We start from the raw sequence: 22245 nt of genomic DNA, 5'->3' as shown, positions 1-22245 counted from the left end.
TGGTCCAGTACGTGATAAATAAATAAACAAACATTTGGGTGTTTTTGGAGACAAATATATGTGCTTCGAGTTTGTGAAATGTAGTAATGTATTCCAGTATGAGGCTAAACTCTTATGTCACTCAACCCAAATCCCAGGGAAAATCCCAAGGAAATCAATCAATTTGTGCAAGTATTTTACTCGATTCCTCACACACGCAGGCACACACAGTTGTTTCAGTCACTTCACACATGAACTTACATTAATTTCCCAATCATTTACCCCAACCATACCATATCGTCTAACCACATACTATCATCTCATCATATAACATATGTTCCAAACATTATCCTGACCTAAAAAACAAAAACAGGTTTACATTACAAGTATACACACACACACACACACACACTTTTGACAAAGCTCTCTGGAGAATGGGCAGGGATCAAATGAACATTGGACAGTGTGCAACCTTATGTCGTCAGTACAAGTCATCACTAACTGCTTTCCGCTTGTGTATGTGTATTTACGTGAGTGTGCGCAAGAGAACGATATCCTGAGGAAGATCACACCCTGACACTAAACCTCCCAACAGTGCGGGCGGATACTCTTTTCACCTGTTGACCTTTAACCTAATCCTCTTGGGTAACCGGGACCCAGTCGAATTTGTTGAAGATACACACCCACCACTGGAAAAGTGATATGATCATCACAACCAAAAATCAATAACAAGCATTTTCATCTAAGTTTATGGGTGGGATATCCTGCAACTCTCTTTTCTTGGTCCAACATTACAGCTCTGTTCTTGAATAAATTCATTTTTTGTGCATGTTTGGCTCTAACCCTTCCACAACTCACAAGAAGTGCAGATTTGGATTGACTCACGTCTGTGTGTACATGAATAGAGAGTGCCAAAGAAATCCATGTTTACTTCAAAATCAACTCCTCCATTCGTTGCACAGTCTTTTGTGACACACAGCCAAAATCTGCTGCCTGAACCAACATTCAGCTCTTGGTTCTTTCTGCTTGTTAGTAGATCAGGGAAACCCAGAGTACACACAAGTTTACAAAAATGAGCCGCATAGACTTTGACTGGACACAAATGGCTATATATATCAAAACACGTACAGTTTAACCATTTCCCCAGGGGATTACAACATATTTTCGTGATTAAATCGATGCGAGTTACTCCAATTTACTTGAAAACAATGTAAAATTAAATAATTAAACACAGGTAATCATCTATAAACTGGAATGTCATTAGTTTGATCCCCACCTCCTACTGTACACCTTGTAGGTGGAAGTGCACTTAGCAAGATACTGAAATCAGGCTTGCCCCCAATGTATTCACTGGTGTGACAGATAAATTGATGCATGCTTAAAGAAAAAATGGGTGAGGGCATTATTGTAGAGTGAAGCACTGAGTGGTCAATAAGAGGAGAAAAGCACCACAGAAAAATGTGAGGCAGTCCTCAGTGGTTAGGTCAGTCCAATGAGCTGACTGCAATAATATTTTCAGCCATAGTTTTGCCACTAATAATTATAAAATACCACATGATCACTAACATGTTTTGCAGTAACACGAGCTGTGACTGGTGAGTCTATTCATGGTTATGAATGCTTTTCAGATCAGTTTTAAGCTGTTTTGATCATGCTATTAGCCGAAATACATAACCGTTAATAAGGCCCATCGTAACTAATAGTCGGAGCACTTTCGGAGGGATGAAACTGAAGCTGTGGAGCGTCCAAAAGAACGGCGGTACAGATGCTGAGGGCCCCTCCCCTCCAGCAGCAGCAGCAGCAGCACAACTGGGAGTTTGCCGTCTGTCTTTCCCGGGGCGTACTGCCACAGACTACCCAGCCATCCAATATACACACGCAGTGCACGAAGAGTTCAAGAGCGCTTTTCAGTTTAACTAACGTTACAGGGAGTGGAAATATCTGCAGGAAGACCTCATTTTATCCATCCACTTTCCTTTTGGTCGGGTTGAAGTTGTGCCAAGTGTCATACTTTTGGTCGTTTTTTTGTGTGTGTGTTTGCAACGGACAACTTTCTGAGACACTGCTATTCATGTGGTGCACTTGCACGCGAGAAGAGACGAAGTCAGCGAGCGAGCAGGTGAGGAACACGCCATAATAATAACGAGGGTAATAATCTACACCAAGTTATAACCGTGTGTCCGGTGGACCACAGTAGAGTTTAAATTAATAAATTAATACTGCAGAGTTTTAAAGGGGGTTTAACGCTTTATGTGTATCTGTACATTTTATTAAGCTGGATTTACAAACTTAAACGTATTAATCAATATTTAAGTTTCTTTATTGTTTTCTTTTTCTTGATAGATCGTTTAAAGTACAGAGACTGTATATGGATATATGAGAAGTTGGTAAGAGGGAGAATTTTTGTCTTTGCACAGTGTTTGGGGAGGGGGTGGGAATTCTAAATGCCCCCAAACTGACTATATGGACTTAAGCCAAGTACATGTCTACTGTCTGAATTAATCATACATACAGTAAAATGTTGACGTGGACACATTTACCTCATTGAGGTCATTTATTTGTGTTTGTGCATGTTAGTGGTTTACAGTCCAGCAGAAAAGAAAACAAGTAGTGATGTAGTTCTTTCTCACTGGTCCACTCTCCCCATATATTTTTTTTAAAGGTTTACCTAACTTTGGACTGGGATCTGGTGGTTCTGAGAGAGGTAAACAAGGGAGGGAGGGAGGGAGGGGAGTTTGTACTTGTGTGGATGCATTGATTTCTCTGGCAGTGTTTCAGGGGTTTCGATCAGCATGACTGAGGTAAATAAATGACTTCTGCCTTGGGCGACAGAAAGACAAGACAGAAAATCTTGTCTGATTTTCTCCTTTAAACAGCGTCCAAACATTGCGTCATTGAGATGCTGTCAGGCATACCTAATACATACACACTGCAGTATACACACACATCCCCATGTTTACTTGGCCGGGAATGGGGAAGGCTCAAGACTGCTGTGGCTGTGATAGGAACCTTCCATGTGAAAAAATAAGTTACTATGTTGGACTGATTAAAGGGGTGTATTCCATTGTTTGCTATGCCAATCAATGCCCTTCCCATGCCGTGCTACAGTTGTGCCTCCTGTGTGCACTAATTCATTCCAGCTCTATGTGGCATGTCTGGACCAATCCAACATTTCTCTAAAACAACCACAGCATCAATATTGAGCTGTGTTTTAAATGGCCTACAGCAACACTTCTGAGCTCTGTCAGAAGTCAGTGCAGTCTCATGCTGAGGCTTTTTCCTGGACAGTGATGAAAACTAAAACCTTAAAGGGGTCCTTTGCAAAACTCAACAGGTTTTGGGTGGAAAGTGTTATTAAAACATACTTGTATGCTGCACACTAGTCTAGCCTAATATGGTTATGTTTGCAAAATCCCTCAGTGCTGACAGACAAAGCAACTGAGAAGACACATTAACTGCAGTGATGTTAGTATGTTTAGAGTGTCTACAACAGCTAGGTGCCAGTGACTTGCAGACAGACTGACTGGCTCGGTTTGGCTGTCTTTCTGTGGCCTCTCTGTGTCCCCACTCTGTAAATGAAATGTGCTTAGGCTCATATGGAGATAAACTGCATAACAGTCTTTCCAGCACTTACAAAGAACAATACAGTTGCTTCTCAAGTGTGTAGATGACAGTTTGGTCTTGAGAAGAGTTGTTGCGTAGCCTAGATGGGTGTACCCCTATATCCTCAGGCCATGAGGATACAAGTGGGTGCACTTACAAATGTCAGTCACTGTTTTCATGCTCTATATTGCTCCCATCTGCCTCCCTCAGGATGGTATTAGCTTACACGCACACATTTGTTCATACATGCAGGCACTCATACAGATTCTGAGTGGCTTTCCGGCGTCATGACCTGTTCTGTGTGAGTAGAGTTACTTGTTTTGTTGTCAATTATCAGCAAAACTACCTGCATGTTTATCTTCATCCAACCGTCTCAGTTACATGGTCTGTTCTCTCTTTGACATATTCCCTGGCTTTGTTTTCAGCTCATGTTTTTTAATTGCCATTTTCTCTGTTGACGAGTTAAACCATAGATCAAGTATCACTCCTTGCTGCTTCCTCCCAGCTTTCCATTAACCCTTGTGTGTGACAGGAGACCTGAGCTGGCTCTGTGACAACTGCATGTGGTTGTGAGGAGCTGTGAACCTTGTCTTCTATTGTTGAAGACCAACAGTAAACATAAAGTGAGTCTTTAATAACAGGTGCTGGGGCATATTATCTGGCTTTGGTGTATTTGGTTTCCATACCAGCAGCCTCCAGGAGTGTTCCCTTTCCAGTGTTTTGAGATACAGACAAAATGTAGACAGACAGGACCTCAGGGTTGGAATTTAATCCATCTTCTTTGGTATTCCCCACAGACGTACTCTTCACTTCCAGAACGGAAGGAATTCAACTGGAATGTCCTCTTGTCTAGGCATTTCCATTCACAGATTTCATGCATAGTGGTTTAGAGCAAAGTGTAATTGTGGGTTTATATTGTTTAAATTAAGACCTGAGTCATTTACTCTGGGAAATCCTCACTTAAATCCATTGACCAGGGCAGTAGAATCAACTGTCTGGAGTCCATAGAGTCTAATTTTGTATAGTTATGAGAGAGATTTGGTAATCAAACATTTTAGAAGTTATATGATATAATTAAAGGTAACAGTTTCAGGAAATCCAGGCTGTCCGACTAGTAAGGGATCAACCCTATTCTGTTGCATGGAGAAATATTTGGCATCTTTACCAAGCATGGTTTGCACTGTGTATTCCTTCATTATTTGGGACTAATTTACTGCAGTGTTTTCAACTTCAAAGCCCATCTCTGTCTCCATCGCCATGTTTTGGATGATTAAATGTTGCGTGTAAGGGGATATTTTGGCAATTTATTTTGCATTCAATTTCTGGAGCGATATCTAATTTCCCAGGAGATGCACATGCTGCGCTGTTAGATATTATGTTTCAGTCAGATAATGTGGGATCACGTTAGTGATTAAAATGCTAAATGAATCACAGTTTGTGGCCTTGATGTCTACTTAATAAAATGAGTAAACAAATTACACAAAAAAAGTGCACATTTATACTATGAAAGTTCCCCAAAAGCTTTAATTTATAAGCATGTATTGTAGCTGGGGGGTTGATCTGTATCCAGAATAATGCCTCAGGGATCACATGTTTCATATTTACATTTTTTGAATCAGCAGTTAATTCCTAGCATACTTTAAAGCCACTGATTATGAGCCTTTATTGACAGCTTTGCTACTGTTATTTTAATGTGGTCATAAAGTCTAACATAAAAATAAAAGACATGACATGTTTAAAACACAAAAAGTAAGGTTGATTCCTGTCTTTATGGAACAGTGACGTGTTTCCTTAATTACTTCCATCTATACCTGGAGTCATAGTTTGTAAACCCACTTTAAAATGTAATGTTTCTTCCATATTCTTTGTAGTTTGTATTTTTAGCATTTTTCCTGTGAGACATTAGCTCACACACAGAGAGTTGCATGCTTGCTTAAATACAAGGCTAAAGAAAAGATGATTGACTCTTGCCAAGAAAAACAATTAATGTCTTGAGAACTAGAAACAATTACCTATGTTGTTCTGCTAGGTCAGTGCCTGTGGTCAGGGAATAAAGACAAATAGCTGTGCTAATGCACTCCGTCCTGTGGAGATGGAGGAGTTAGATAATAGTGTACTCTACAGGGCACCTGGGTGTTGCTAAATGCCTCATTAGGGGTGGTCTTGGTGCAAGCATGCCCATAGCCAGAGCACTTCTTCACCATCTGCTCTTTTCTCATGACTGCTGGCAACTTCTGTTGTGTATTCACTTGAGCTAGTTTCTCTTTACGATTCTTGTACAGCGTGTCGGCTACTAGATTCACTGATAATACTAACTGAGTAGATGTTTTATGGCATGCAAAGACTGTATTGTTTAAACCGAAACAGAAGAGTCAGTATATTTAAAGGTGCTTTGTGTTGGTGAGAGATCAGAAGCCAGGAGCCCTTGGCTGCTAGCTTTAAATCTGTCACCATCTCTATCAGGATTGTTTCTCCTGACACCCTGCACTGTGTGCCGGCCATGCTGCCAAAGACAACAAGGACTCTAGTCACCAGGAAATAGGGGTGTTAGCTTAACTTACATGGCACAAGAAGTTGGTTTCCCCCATTATTCACATCTCTTGTGCACTTTTTCCCTTATTTCTCTTTTCATTTCCGTTATTGACACGTTCAAAGTACTGACTCACTGGTACTCTGGTATTCCTCCTCCAGTGTGTGTCATCTATTACTCAAAAATTTTTTTTTTTTTTGTTTTTCTTCCAAGACTTGTACTTTTCTTTTCCTGGGGGTCATTCTTCTAGCGGGGTGTTGCACATGTCTGTGCTGCGGATAGATGTGGGCACTCAAGCTGTGAAAAGAGATGCATTACTGAAGTGCTTATCACTTGAGTGAAATTGTGTCACTGCTTTCCTGAAAATACTGTAGGGAGGATAAGCTTCACCATCAGCACTATCAGTATCGCTCACAAAGTGCAAAGACTACAGGGATTTTAGCCTCCTAACTTTCTCACTCTCTTTGCTGATTGCCCATCCATCACGCAGAGCTCTATATCTGTATTTCTAACCCTGAAGGTGTGAACACGTCTCAATTTGTCATCCTAAATAAACACCAGTCTGTTTATCAGAGTCTAATCCTCTTCGTTTTAAAGCTATGGGGCACTTGGAAGGGTGCCGCTCACCCCTGTTTCTGCACAAAGAGCTACAGTTTTAAACATCAGATGACTGAAGAAAGAAATCAAATAAACTTAAGTGAGTTGTAGTCGAACACCTAATATCTGTTTCACATTTTACCTTGCAGTACAAATCGATGGGCAAAGACCCGGGTCAGTATATTTACTCAGGATATTATCTTTTTTTTTAAGGTGCTGCTTACACATTATCAAATGGCTATTCTCTATATGTGGTGGACTTCTAAGGAGCATACATGCTGTCAATATTAGAGATATAGGAGTGTGAATGTCATATCTAATCTAGCTTTAGCTTGACATTGTTTATGTTGTCACTTGACAGGTTGATGTGTGCTTTCTGAAATTGGGTGGAAGGAAAGTAATGATGGTGGCAAAGGGTCTTAAGGGGAGGCATTCTTTCAATTCATTCATTAATTTCTCCATCAATAGTCTGGTTAATTAGTATCCTAATGGCTGTGGGATTTGCAGGAATGCAGGTTAAAGACAGGGACGGTACTCAGTCTGTACTTAGAAGATGCAATGAATGCATCAACGGTGTAATAAAGGGCACAGATTTCATGAAGCTGCAATGTGTGTAAAAAAACATTTTGCATGATTCTGCACCCTGTTTGAGGTGAAGTTAATCTGAATATTATCTTGTATTGTATGAATTGTGCTGACAAGCAACTTTAATTTTAAGAAGGAAAATTAGTATCAGGGTTCACTGACAAATCTTTATATACTAGTTCCACTGCTTCACTTTTTAGGTGTCCATGTACCACTGAAAAAAACATAAATTTATTAAAACACAGATTTTCAGAATATAACAAGTAATTAGTTATTTTTTAGTTCTTGTCTTTTTTCCTTCTTACTTCTTCTTCTTTTCTTTTTTTTTTAACTTGTAACAGTCTGTGCTCCTGCTACTTATTCTAAACCACACATTTATTTAAAAGCACAGCTTTTCAATCCTAGTTAGACAGCTAACTTTTCAGAATGTGAACTAATGTCTGGGCATTTTTAATTGATTGTGACGTCCTAAACAGGGCATGGCCCATTTTTTACATGGTATAAAGGAGGAAGTGACAGGGTCATCAACCAATCCTTAAGCTACTGGCAAGTATCCTTAAGGCAAAGAATTAAGTTGAGTTATCCATGTGAAAAGGATATGGGAGGAGAGAGAAAAGCGGAGACGTGCCTGATGAACAGTGGTAGAATGCAACTGTTTTGTTAGTCTGACCTTTGTTTGGGGCAAACAGATTTAAAGGCGAAACAAAAGGAGAGCCGGTGACAAGCAACAGCTGATGTAGGATGGGCAAAGGAAGGGGACATGCCTGTAGGGCTCCATGGCGAAACAGCCACAGAAGTTTGTGTATATTCCCCCTCTCTGGAGTTAGATGAGACTGCTTGCATCCTCATACACTTATGATTGCTCCTCCCTAGCTTGACTCTTTACACTGGTCTCCCTCCAAGGTTGCAGAAAAGCACAAAGTGAAAACACTACAAGATGACTCCACACAGTATGAAGAAAGAGGACTCTGGCAATCAGACCTGGAATGAGGTTGGGGCTATGTTCTGCTTGTCTGGCAGTAATTATGGAGGCAAAGGGAAGAAGTTTATGGCTCTATTCCATCCGGAGGTCACACTGTTTGGACTGATTTTGTTGGCCATCCTCCCTGTTGGAGCAAGCATCAAACAGAGTGTCCCCAGGGTCAAACTCAGCCATAGAGGTAAGAACTAAATATTGCTGATGTTTGTTTTAATTCAAACAATATTGCTGTTTGACATAGGATTTTATCTTTTCATTTTTTTCTTTCTTGTCATACATCTTTCCATCTTTCAGTGTGCATCTTTTTTTTCTTACTTGAATGTGACTTGTGCAACAGGCAGAGGAAATGGTAAGAGGAGAATTTAGTGAAGTTTATGGAGATGATCTGTAGCACTTAAACATGAAGCAAAGTGAAATGTTTCTCACTTACTGATCCATCAGTCTGCTGTGTGGATATTATCTGATTTTATAAATGTGCTCTGTGTCCATGTATGTGGCTTTGCATAAACCAAGTGTGTTTGCTTTGTGCCACCAAAAGTTAGGAAGTTATATTTTTGCATTCCTCAAACCTGAGTGCAAACTTTACTTCAAAGTCGTCATCCCTAATGCTGTGTATCAGCTACAAGGAACCACACAAATTAACTTAACTTTTGTTCCATAAAATTGAATCCCCACTGTGACCTGAAAGTGAACTCACTCTGACTTCAACCTCCAAAAGCTTTTGGTCTTTTGGTCAAGGCTTCTCAAACCAACTATGCCTGGAAATAGATACATATGCATGTCCTACTGTATGTGTCCAACAAAAACATATGCAAGTAGCTGCAGGAATAAAGATTACTGTGGACACTGTTTTTTCAGCAGTTAGCCTAGTATTTAGCTCTACGGTTTGTCTTATTTTATGTTTCTTCCAAGCCAGTAAAGTAAAGTACTTTATCATGTCATGTAGTCTGATTGCCTTTAATTTGGCTACATGCTACTTTAATCTTCACTAAAGTGAATGGCTATTTGACAGCAATATCCATATTTGGTTCTCTCAGTGAGAATCACTGAGGCAAAGACAAATCTGTCAAAAATAACAAAAGCTTAACCAAGTGCATGCATCCTGCTCCTCTTGTCATCATTTCATTAGTGGACACTGTTCAAAAGCAACACCACCCAGCAGTGAATTCGCTTCCAGCATTGCATCAGCTTTACGTAAGCCCAAATACAGATTCAATGACTAAAGGGTGAAATTATAAAAAGTAAAAATCCCTCATTGAGGGAGTACCTCTAAACAAACTGCTTTAAAATAAAAACCCAAGAACTTTAGTTTTCATCTGGTGAAAATGTAGCATTAGCGTCTAATCAATATGTCTGTCTGACCTAAAATATAATAGTGTCTGCCATGCTCCTCTGAATATTCTGAAACCAGAGGCATCCTACATTGCATATTTATTCCTGAGACTGTAATTGTTTCACCATAATCAGGTTCTGGTGGAGCTACAAGTGAAAACAGAAATGACCAGATGGATCATTCAATAAATGAACGTGTTACCCTGGTAGCTACAAAGTCTTTGATTACAAATGGGAATTGAGCAGGATAATTGTCTGGATAAATCATAGCAAGCATATGGGTGTGATGTGACCTGCATCCTGCACACCCCTATCCTTCACCATATGAGGTATTTTTAGCAGTGACAATGTGTCTGATGCAGTTGACCTTCTGCCATGTGCTACATGTGAGAAAGGGCAGATTCAGGCATTGCTTACAGCTCTGAAGAGGTCTCTAAGTCTAAAGCTTGATCAAGTCTTACTCCAATAACTGTGTGCATGAAAGCAACATTGAGTTCCAATAACAAAGCTAATCAAGAGGTTTTCATGTTGTTTAGGGCTCTCCTCTTTGAAGAAATGTGTGGAGACTATGCTAAGCTTCAATAGGCTCATAGTGCTGTGTGTTTACAGAACAGATTACTGCACACCACACCAAGGGCTAGCAGGCCTAATCTCTTTGTGAGTTTTGTCTGTTTGGGGCATGATATGTGTGTAGGAGGGAGATACATCAGCACGTGGGGGTTCAGTGTAAAGGGGAGGTATTAAGGGAGATTGTGTGGTGAGGAGGGGTCCCAAAAGTTCAAATATTGAAGGTTGGTAACCTCTCCAATCATTCTCACCAAGAGGGTAATCACAGTGTCAATCCTTTCAGAGTGACTCCCACAGGACTCCTCTGCACCGAGCCAGTGTTTACTCAAGGCATGTGGCAAGTGTGGTGCGCTGAAAAGAGCCTCGTGATAGAAGAGAGTTCCTCTAATGGAGATCAAAGACACGATCCTGAGCTAAAAATGTCGAACATATTCAGCTTTCAGAAACCTACGGACCTTACAAGCTGCGAGTCCAGGTCTAAAGCAAGCAAACTGTATATATAATTTCATATAAAAACAGTACGTGTTCTGCATAAAAATGTACAAGTGAATAGCAAAATCGTACTATTGTGTAATGGATGAACAACAGGTATTCCTGTCTAAAAGTCTACTTACTGAGATACTATGCTATCTAAATTGAAAAAAAAAATCGTATTTATGAGCATGTGTAGCTAAACAGGATTATGCAACTTTAAGTCGAGACTTTTTTCATCTCAGTGACTGTCTTTGGGATTATACTGGTTTTAAACTGCAGAGAATAAATTGCGCCCCACAGTGTAGTCCTACCAAAATATGTTTTTTCACTTTAGTTTAATTTGACTCACAATACTGCATTTTACATGGCAGTGGGGATATTTGTTAATGTGTTTGTCTGTGTCTTTCTCATACTGGGACAGAACTGCTGAAGGTGGGCAGTGTATCTCTGTTTTTGAGCCCCTCCAATGGCCTTCATTCGCAGTCCCTGTTGTTGGATGAAGAGAGGGGTCGTCTTCTGTTGGGAGCCAGGGATCACATCTACTTGCTTGACCCTGACAATCTGGCTGAATCCCCTACAAAGGTATGCTATATATATGCATGTGTAAAATCAATATAGCATAAAGAATAATCCTGGTTCAGACGTAAAAAGACAAGACACTGTACTAAGTAAAGAGCAGTGCTTATTTTTGCATTTGTTCATGTCATTTGTTATAATGTAGACATTTTTTCAGGTACACGTCAATATATTTACAGGAGTGTAAAGTAGAGCCAGAATGATATATCAGGAGGGTCAATATATTTATAGATATTAGCTGTTTGCTGATATAGCTGTATTAGCATTTATAATGGACAATAAATGAAAATTATAAAAATAAAGAAGAAACCAGGTGCACAACCTTATGAGTGTTGATGTTTTTCCACCAGAAGGCACTCTCCAACTTCCTGTTTGAAATGCCACAAACGAACAACAAAACAAGCTGAGTTGGGTAGAGTATAAATGATTAAAATATCGAGGACCACTTGTAAAACTAAAACAAGAATACCTCAGTATTGGTTTAAAAACCTTATATTACTTGAAGAAACTTAAGTTTAAAGCTTTCACACACGTTAACTGACCTGTTAGTTAATGTGAACAATGCATTATGGTACATTTAGCTGCTACCTGTTTGGCAATTAAGTAGGGCGATAAGAATCGTTTTTTCCATTAGGATTTTCCTGAAATGCACTCAGCTATGTATTGCTTTAGGGAAACACTGATCTTTCAGTCAATAGCAGTCTGAAGTTATCTGTCTAGTAAGGTCAGGGTCATCAACTTAGAGAGTTCTTGCCCCCACCCACACGCATGGAGCACACACACAATTACATACATCAGGTATGTACACGTTTGATGGAGTGTGCATGCTCAGACTTTACACAAACACACAAATGCATTTGGATGGATGCCATATGTTAACATTTGTAGATGTTAGTGTGTTTATGCAGCTGAGGTTGATCCACTGGTGGGAAGACGGTGTGTTTATTTGATCTTTATCTGGTTGTTTTAACTCTTAGTCTTGCTCTTAAAGTGTTGCATTTCTGTTGCCTTTAGGGGTCATTGATATAGATGCCAGAGAGATATGAACAGAAAGTCTGACCCTCTGAGCCCTGTGAGATCAGCCTTGACAGTGAATGTGATCTTCCCCTGCAAACTCAGTGTTTATCAATTACTGAATACGCATACCTGGACTGGGACTAAAAGCCCCTGAAAGTCAGGGCTTTATGATGCTCACAAGCATTCCAGGTGTTTTTACCTTTTATTATAAAGAAGTCCACATAATTTAAGTCTTTAAATAACTATATATGCTAAAGTAAATTACTCATTTTTACTAGGTGAAACAAGGTCAGCGATCACATGAAACTCTATCCAAAACTAATTAAAACACTAACACAGGCACACTGTTCTCGCTCAGCACATCGTATTGTAACGCTGCTTTTCTGTATGATAATTCAGCCATGAATACGTTTGGGGAAAGCACTCCATGGTAGGATTTAGTGGAGGTAACACGCTAAGCACATAAGCCTGTTATAACACATGTATGAGTATGGTGGCATACATTAAAGGGAGGCTGGATGTTATACCTCAGCTAATCTCTTACCACAACACCTACAGGTGTTTAAATACTGTAAAAATGCCATTTGTTATTTAGATATGGATAGAGATGAAAGGGAAAACATTGTGTAGTTATTATTCGTTTCATTTTACGTTTAGCATATTTCGGTGTAAAAACAGAATGAAATAAAATACAATTTAAAGCAAAGGAAAAAAAGTTTGAGCGTTCAGGGGCCTGCTCTTGTTTTTACCTTTTTAACTTAAATGATTCATTAAAAAAGAATCAGGTTAAAGATCTAAAAGAAATCCAGAAAATCTTGTATCCTACTCTATATTCTCAAAAGTAACAGCTATTCATGGAATGTTTGTCACAACTAAAAATTTTAATCTTTAGAACTTAAATATTTTAGCATAGCATGCAAACTATAAAGAACTGCAACAGGTCTTCTGTAAATTGAAGCTGAATGCTCACATTCTGGTTATATTGTAAGAAGTGAAATATTTCTGATTTATCGGTTTTAGATTCACTGGCCTGCTCTGAAGGAAAACGTGGAAATGTGCAAACTGGCTGGCAAAAATGAAAATGTAAGTGTTTCTAAAGAAATCTATAGAGTTTAAGTTTCTGTGATTACTAAATGTACGTGTTCAATCAGTCCTTCCAGTGTACCTCATACATGTTCTTTTTCTGTCCCTGCTTGTTCCAGCTGGAATGTGCAAATTTTATCAGGGTCCTTCACAATTACAACCGAACACATGTCTATGCCTGTGGGACAGGGGCCTTCCACCCCACTTGTGCATTCATTGAAATCACTGGCCACAAAAAGGTAAAGTGGGCATGAGTGGATCTTAACAGGAAACATTTTGACTAGAGTCGATAAATAGGCTTACGTTTGTGAATCCTCTTAATTTTGTCTCTCAGGATGGCGTTTTGAAGCTGCTGTCTAATACAGAGGAGTCTGGCAGGTTGAAATGTCCTTTTGATCCCTTGCAGCCATTTACATCAGTCCTCACAGGTAAGATAACATAGGTGACATTGTACAAAGCAGTCCTCTACCTGCCTTATCTTTTATTGAGCGAGAATTTTATAGCTGCAGAGCGCCACGCTTCACTTCACTCAGTTATTTGCAATGAATTTGTATTCATGTCTTTGTTTGTCAGCCCTCTTCTCCCATTTTTGGGGGCCAAGAAAGACACAAGCTTACGTGTCTCTGCAGCAACAACAAAGTTACTTGGCAGACAAATGCAAACAATTGTGTCTCTTGCATGTGCTTGTTTCAGTATGTTAATTGAAATCTTACTCACTCTGTATATATTTTTAAAAAAAGCTGTAAGATTTGTTTTCTAAGTCTACTGTGCTTCTATTTAGATCAGTACCTGTATGCGGGCACATCTTCAGACTTCCTGGGCAAAGATACAACGTTCACACGCTCCCTAGGCCCTCCTCCTGACCAACACTACATACGCACAGACATCTCTGAAGACTACTGGATCAATGGTACACACATGCTTGCACACATCCACGTTAACAGGCTGACTGCACTCCAAACTTGTTATTGCTTTTTCGCATAACTTCTGGCCTCTCTACTGATACAAAGAGCCTCTCTGTGCCCTCAGGATGGTTATTGGCATTCCAGAGGGAAGGAAACAGCCCACTTACTCATTTAGCTGGAACTTTTATATGATTGCCATAGCTGAGCCAGGACCACGCCTATGGGGGAATTTACAGTGTGCCACAAAGTTCACAGTCCTAGTCACACCGCATGTTAGCCAGGGGTATGCACAGTCATCACTTAGGACTGAGGAGTGACCTTCTCTGCATGCATCATCTCCTGTTTGCAGTGTTTTATAGCCACTGATGGACTGTCATGTATCAACAGTTGTCACTAGAACCTAAATCCTTACACATGGTCTCCACATTTCACAACTACACAGTCAGAGATTTTTGGAGTAATGCGCGCTCTCTCTCTCCCTCTCCCTCTCTGTCGGTGTGTGTAAACAGTGAGTGTCGACACAGGGCGGCCGTCTCGTTTTCCCATTTCTTGGAGTGTTTCGGTGTTTCAGTGGAACATCTTTTCATGACTAGCAATGACCTTCTGTCCCATGTGTTAGCTATAATGCATTAAGCCGTTCCAGTTGGGGAATCACCCTCTAGTGGTTGGCTTGGCTTCTAGGTGTCGAGCTAATGTTGATGTAATGTCACTGTAACGTTTAAACTTTTGGGCCTGTTCCCTCCTGATGGCAACATGCTGTTGTTTCTCCTCACTGCTATTTTCCTACATCATATGCAGCACTTGTTGTTTTAATACAGTGTCCAGTGCCGTAAATGCAGTTGAAAATTGTGCTTACTAATAATTCTTAGTAGCTTGAACAGTTAAAATCAATCCAAAAATAACCTATTTGCCCTCCAGTAATTTTCAGAGGCAAACATGCTTTGTGCAGTTTAACTGTATTGTAAGTATTAATTATCCATTTGATAATTAGCAAGTGTACAGATTAAATTTTGCACATACACACAGGATCATCACATAAAACATAATATATTCTTATTCATAGGCCCGTGACAGTTTTATTTTTTAATTTTTTCACAATCAAAAACATTTTAGACATAGAATTATCTCCCAACTCTTTTGTTCCATTCAGATGTCTGGACTGTTTGAAGTTTTTTCTGCTGTATCTTCTTTTGCAATTGTTGCATTCACAGCTGTCCTGCTTTACTGTCACCTTTGCATCAGCATTGTGTCTAACCACAGCAGGTACTTCCCTTTGCATTATTCAGTTTTTAAATGTTTGCTAAAACATCCAGAAGTATCGTGTCAGTTTCATGTTGATAGATTGCTTTCACGTCCCAAAGAGGCCAAAAAAACCAGTAACAAAGATTTTAAGTACAGGACATATACACTTGTCATAGATGCTCACATATAAATCAGATGTTTAACCCAGGGTGTGTAAGAGTATCTTTATGCTGCACTGATGCATAATTGATACTGCCTGACATACTGAAAATCATGTAAATTTAAACAAAACTGCTTTTAAAGTCAATTAAATCTTCTTTTACAATTGTTGCATGTACCTAAGTGCGGTTTATGTTCAGCCCATTTCAGCTTTACACTTAGTAAAGAGAGAGTAATACATCAAATCTCTCTGCAGAAATAGAAGACGACTGTAAATAAACACACGCTAAGTGTAGTTTTAATGCTACCTTAAGACTGCAGTTCATGCCAAAACCATTATGACTCATTTTAATGCTATTTCCTCTGTCTTCTCCATTCTGTGTCTTCAGAGGCCAGGTTTATAGCTGCCCATCCCATTGCAGACACCTACAATCCAGATGATGATAAAGTATACTTTTTCTTCCGCGAGGTGTCCTGGGAAGGCAACGACAAAAGCATCCTCTCCCGAGTGGCTCGTGTGTGCAAGGTGAGATATTACAGGAGAGAGGTGTGGAAAGTAGGAGATATATGGTGGAGGGGTGAAGGGGCTGGTACAGTATAACTAATGAGCAACGGCAAAGCCAATGAAAGAAAGTATGATGCTGTACATGGATGCTGAGGCCCAGGTAGTGATGTGGTAGTAGCAGAGAACTGGTGCTTGAAAAGACAGCCTAAAGTAGATAGGACCTTGTAAAATAAGAGATGGTGTCCTGATCGGGTGTGAATCTTTGGCTGGGAGGAACCGTTCCCAATTTTATCCCAATTCTTTTGTGGTCATCCAACTCTGTCTGGAGCAGTAAATCATGGTTAGAATTCTTATGTTTGCTGTGTTTTTACTACCTAGTCAGTCACTGAGGTCAATATAGGTAATTTCTTTTCTGAAAGACCTTTGATGATAATGTGTCACTGCCACTTAGGTTCTGTTTGACAGCACGTCAAAACAACTATAAGTTTAGCTGCACCGCTGACTGTGGGCATAAGCAGTGCAGTTGCATGATCTAAGGCTCTCTGTGCACCACGCCGTGTGTCGCAAGAGGCAGACTAAACACAACAAAAAGCAAGCCATTTATTATGGCTGATGAAAAGTCCATAAATACAAAGTGCATAAGAAAAATAACAAAATAGAGACTATAGAAGTGGAGACAGCTGGGGCAAACTAGACGGAAATAGGCAATCAAGAGAGGGAGACAAGATCAAGTTCAAGGGGGCCAAATACTTTTACAAGCCACTGTAAATCACCTTTTCAAAGATGCTTAAACATAACTGTGAGGGAGAAAAATGAAATCAAAACAGGAATCAAGCCCTCAACCTATACTTAAAAAACAAGCTATAAGACCAAACAGAAAACAGCCAATAAATGACAAAATCCAGAAATCAAAAGATTCAACTCTATGTAACAGACCAGGCATTATAACACAGTGTCCAATTAGTTCTCAGAGTGGAACTAGGTGACATGGCAGTTTAATATTAGCATGCACGATCCAGGACTGCATTCTTAGAAAAAAGCTTTCAGCGTGGTTATGACTTGAGAATAAGCCGTAAAGCAGACTGGAAGGAGATTCGTCTGAATTACGGCCCTTTCTTCTCTGAGCCATGTGTCTCTCATGTACTTTGTACTTTGGTTCATATTCATTATCTGCATTGTGAATGACAGCTCCTTACATCAATTCTCTTTGAAGATTATCACCATTGTGAAAGATCCCCATTAAGTGCTTACATTTTGGGGGGTCTCTTAAGCACAAGTGTGTTTTTTGTGTGTTAAACCATAACAGCCCTTTCTACACCACTTGGCTAAGCTTAACAAGGGGGGTCTTTTAAGTTTTCAATGCGTGACAAGGAGATACACTTGAACCCTCTTACCATACCTCAGTCAAAGGTCTCAATTTAAAACAGCAATTCATATGCTAAAGTAAAACCTGCATTATTAATCAGCATTTGAATTCGCCCCTTCATCACGCTGCACTTCCCCTTCGTTCGTTTTCCTTTTATGTTTTTCACCCTTCTCAGTGTTTTCCTTTCACTTTTCAGTTACTCCTGACTGAGGGTCTTCTTTGTGCAAGTTAAACAAGCAAATGTATTCCAGAGGCATGTGGTTCACTTGTTTATTTTCATAATTAGTGAAGGAAACCTGAGTCAGTCTATGATGCTCTGTGTTGTCTTTCCAACCGCATTGGCTGGATTACAGTGTTTATGCTCAAATGTATATTATTAATTACAGTTCGTGTTCAGCCGCGTTGGACAGCTGCACTCTCCGACGATGGTTTGTTACAGAGTGTGTGGTTGTGTTTCAGAATGATGTGGGTGGGCTGAGGAGTCTGACCAATAAATGGACAACCTTCCTCAAAGCCAGACTTGTGTGTTCCATCCCTGGGCCAGATGGCGTGGACACACACTTTGATCAGCTCCGTAAGTGACTGTAAGATAAAAAACTGAAAATCTGGTCAATAAAGTCAGTTATATGTTCTAAAAATTGTCTTCGGAGAAAATTTCATACAAGGACGGAAATGCATCAACAGTACCACATGGCTAATGGTGCTACCAACTGCAGTTCTTCAATACTGCAATTTATTGTTGGATGCTCGCCTAAATCTTTTCTGTTTGGTTATTGATAACAAAAAAAAAAACCTTTTTCATTCTTTTTTATTTTGTAGAGGATGTCTTTCTACTCCCAACCAGAGATGACAAAAACCCCATAGTGTATGCAGTCTTCACAACCTCTAGGTATGATTTTTATCAACACAACCTCAGGTCCTTTCCTGTTTCTCCAAGCATTAACCTGACCTGTTCTTTTTACTTTTCCTCTAGTTCCATTTTCCGTGGCTCAGCAGTGTGTGTTTATAGCATGGCAGACATAAGGGCTGTGTTTAATGGACCTTATGCCCACAAGGAGGGGCCTGACCACCGCTGGGTAGAATATGAGGGGAGGATACCATATCCCCGTCCTGGAACGGTATGTTGTATGCCAAAGAGAAGAGCATAAAGGAAAAAAAAGAAAAGAAATCATCTGTACCTTCTGCACTTATCACTGTTAGCTATTCTGTTTCCATATATTGGATAAGGTGTTTAATTTTCCTCCTAATCGAAATTATAAACATGGCTTTAATGTAAAGGTTTGCTGGAGGGCATACTTACATCTGCATCTGGTAATGCATGACCTTCACTTACACTTTGATGAGGTTACTTGAGAAGTTAATCAGATTCATGTTTCATTTTGTTTAAAAAAAAAAGATTAATTAAGCGAAGTAATGTGATGGACAATTTGGTGCTGACATCAAGTGTGAAACAGATGTTTCACATATGCTTTGTCTCCTGCTGTTCTTATTTTAGCCTCTAGAAGGAGACACATACCAATAAATTGTTTGAGTGAATCTGCTCCATAGTTGAACTGGTGGAAGGAAATATAGAAAACACGGTCACTAATCAGCTGTGATTTTTTTGTAATTTTAGTGCCCAAGCAAAACATATGATCCAAAGATCAAGACCACTAAAGACTTCCCGGATGAAGTTGTCAGATTTATTCGATTCCACCCTCTGATGTATCGCTCTGTCTACCCTCTCACTGGTCGTCCTGTGTTCACACGTGTCAAAGTTGACTACACCTTGACTCACATTGTGGTGGACAGAGTTTTGGCAGATGATGGCCAGTATGAGGTTATGTTCGTGGGAACAGGTGAGTCACACCTCTCCTCCTAGTTTTTGTGAAAGTCAACATTTTACCAGCAGAGGGCAGTATATTACTTGTTGTTTTCGTTGGCATTGGACAGATTTTGTGTAGGGTGAAATGAACATATGCAGTCTATGTTTTATATGCTTCTCAAGCAACTCTCTGAAGATATTCTGGTGGTAATTTCACCCCTCTTTCTTTCTGTCTCACTCTCCTAGATGTTGGCTCCATTCTTAAGGTAGTGAGCATCACTCAAGAAAACTGGTCAACAGAGGAAGTGGTTCTTGAAGAGCTTCAAGTGTTCCAGGTTTAGTTCAAAACACAGTTATTCAAATAAATACACACATATGTTACACACTGATTTGCTGAGTTTTGTTTCCTCATAGTGTAGCTGTCAGTGACTTATAAGACAGTGAAATATTTATATGTAATGAATACATAACTGACCTCCAATAATTAATATCCATTAGCTTTTAAGTTGATGGAGTTTGTTTTCTTTTTGCAGAATCCCTCGCCTATCCTTAGTTTGGAGATCTCGTCTAAACAGGTTTGTTCTGCACACTTTGTGCAATTGTTTGTGCAAATTTGCTCTTCGCTTCGATTAAGCCACATGCATTAAGTTATATGCACATGGCTTGTGTGGCACAAATCATATAGTTTTTATCTTGTTATTCATGTTTTGGTTTTCCTCTCTGTCTGTAGTCTTCCCCATTTTCTTGTAGCTCTCTCACCCTTACGCCTCATTATATAAGGGTCAGGAATGTCAGTAGACACTTCAACCCCAATCACAGCTTCCATTAATCACCAACAGTGTTTGACCTGTGTCTGTGTGCTTGCCCGCTAGAGTTTTGAGGCGAGTCAGACTAGATCCAGTTGCAACTGCGAAATTCAGCCTATTCATTTTGCAAGCCAAATGTCAGCCTTCACAGAAACCTAAGAATATCTTGGAGTATTCTTTAAGTTATAACCTGATTTTCAAAAAGTAGTAATCATTTAAGAAACTTAACCATGTGCTTTTAATAAAATAAAAAATATATCAGACTCATATCTATATGCAGTATACGCTATCTTAAATTGGTCCTACACCACAAAGGAAACCATATGAAGACTATGCACTAAAGCATACTAGATCAATAGCAACCTTGCAACCGAACTTTTTAGAGCAGCAAAGATTTCTTTAAGTTTCTTGAAGACGTTTCACTTCTTATCCAAGAAGCTTCTTCTTAAATTCCACGCTTAGAGCTGACGAAGCTGGTGAAACAACTTCAAGAAACTACCAGATCTGTTTTATATGAACTTGTTTCAGTGCCAACTCTGTAATTACATCCCATACTACACTGAAGCAAAAATGCCTTCAAATCACAAGTATCACCTCACATAGTTCACTCAAGGCCTTCCGTCTGTAGTCTACTGTTCTGTGTAGGTGTTTATGTTTTGTTGTCCTAGCAGCCTTGTTTCTGTTGATTAATGCCATCTTCGTTCTGTATTGTAATGGGATTTTTATCTGCAACAGATCAAGAATTTAGTGGAAGCCGGTTTTTACTCACTCAGAGCAGTTTAAATGTAGTGTATTTAATGTTGCGTAGAATCTTTTTCTTTATAAAAATAGTACATAGTGTACAAAGAAAATGTTATGCTAAGAAGGGGAAATCTTTAAATCTCTGTGTGATTCATTTAAAGCAAACATGTTCTCATAGATGAAGAATGTTAATGCGGAAAGAGGAAATCTTTTTAATAAATATAATTTTAATATAGAACAAATATTTTTTTCATAAAAAATAGTTTTAGCTTTAGCAGACTTAACTAATTAACTATTTACGCAACATAGTGATATGTCCTCTGTTGATGATGTACAATTGTTAAAGTTGAAGGTGCTTTGTATGTTTGTATGTCTTGAAGCAATGTTGTGTTTTACCATAGCAACAGCTCTACGTGGGTTCAAGTGAGGGTCTAGCCCAGGTTTCACTCAGCAGATGCCACCTATATGGCCAGGCTTGTGCTGAATGCTGCCTGGCACGAGATCCCTACTGTGCCTGGGATGGACACACATGCGCACGATACATCCCTGCCTCTAAGAGGTATGCACATGACACTTGTAGTACTTTTGTATTTTTGAAATGTCCTCATGCATTAATTCAAAGCAGTAAGCCTGAAACAAGTATCTGAACAAACCCCAAAATAAAAGGAAATCATTAGAGTGCAAATGTGGACCGGTGAACACTGACTCGTTGGTTCCATAGTTTGCCAGGGGGTGTGTCTGTTTGTGTGTGTTTCCAAGGCTAGTTCTTAATGCTGGAACTCTCAGACGTTCATAGCTCTCCCTAAATTTTTTTTCTGTTTTCATTCTCTTCACCTCACAATATTTTCCAAGCCATTAGGTAATTATTTTTCTCAGGCAATGATTAAAGATGTTTCAGCGTGTTTTCGGCTGACACTGTCATTCCACACTTGCAGAGTGTGGTCCTTGAGGTGAAAATCAAATCCTGTTCTGTGTTTTTGTTTGTGAGCTTGCTTGCATGAATCCAAGCTCTGAACAAACTGTGCCCTACAGTTTGGGTTCATAGTGCCATATTATTGCCCAGTAGGGATTTTGTTATGGTTTGTACAATAGTGGAGGCCTCCAGGGCTCTTTGAAAGCAGATCTTCCGAGTGTCAGGGAATGTAGGCTACAGATGTCCCACCACACAGGACTAGCAGGAAGTGGAGGAAGAAATCAATACAAACTGAAGGAGCCCAAGTGAGCAACACAAGTCAGAGGTCAAAGAAACTTGTTTCTTTCTTCTTTAAAAAAAAAACCCCAAAACTGGTACACTCTAAATGTTTTTGCAGGAAAACAGATAAAAATGCCAACAAGATGATGCCCTCAACTCTGTGTGTATGTGTCTGTGTGTGTATATATATATATATGTATATA

General features: G+C 39.5%; 1 protein-coding gene across 2 annotated transcripts in view; it reads left to right on the top strand.

The window, feature by feature from the left end:
* Window positions 1–1797: 1797 nt before the first annotated feature.
* sema3d (sema domain, immunoglobulin domain (Ig), short basic domain, secreted, (semaphorin) 3D) overlaps window positions 1798–22245 on the top strand; it is a 31071-nt gene continuing 10623 nt past the window's right edge. Inside the window, exons 1-15 of one of the 2 annotated variants that reach the window (XM_005729863.1) lie at window positions 1798–2098; window positions 8198–8454; window positions 11068–11228; window positions 13260–13322; window positions 13442–13561; window positions 13657–13750; window positions 14104–14232; window positions 16018–16154; window positions 17959–18073; window positions 18319–18388; window positions 18473–18617; window positions 19115–19337; window positions 19550–19638; window positions 19837–19878; window positions 21252–21409. In XM_005729863.1, the coding sequence (XP_005729920.1) occupies window positions 8232–8454; window positions 11068–11228; window positions 13260–13322; window positions 13442–13561; window positions 13657–13750; window positions 14104–14232; window positions 16018–16154; window positions 17959–18073; window positions 18319–18388; window positions 18473–18617; window positions 19115–19337; window positions 19550–19638; window positions 19837–19878; window positions 21252–21409 (1769 nt within the window). In that variant the 5' untranslated portion in view covers window positions 1798–2098; window positions 8198–8231. Of the gene's footprint in view, window positions 2099–4144; window positions 4206–8197; window positions 8455–11067; window positions 11229–13259; window positions 13323–13441; window positions 13562–13656; window positions 13751–14103; window positions 14233–16017; window positions 16155–17958; window positions 18074–18318; window positions 18389–18472; window positions 18618–19114; window positions 19338–19549; window positions 19639–19836; window positions 19879–21251; window positions 21410–22245 lie in introns of those variants that run through there. The other variant, XM_005729864.1, reaches the window with a different exon arrangement.

Source organism: Pundamilia nyererei, unplaced genomic scaffold (assembly GCF_000239375.1).
Source record: "Pundamilia nyererei isolate P.nyererei 1_Seehausen unplaced genomic scaffold, PunNye1.0 scaffold00035, whole genome shotgun sequence".
Taxonomy (NCBI): Eukaryota; Metazoa; Chordata; class Actinopteri; order Cichliformes; family Cichlidae; genus Pundamilia; species Pundamilia nyererei.
The sequence above is the reverse complement of the archived record's forward strand: the minus strand, read 5'-3'. Positions and strand labels throughout refer to the sequence as shown.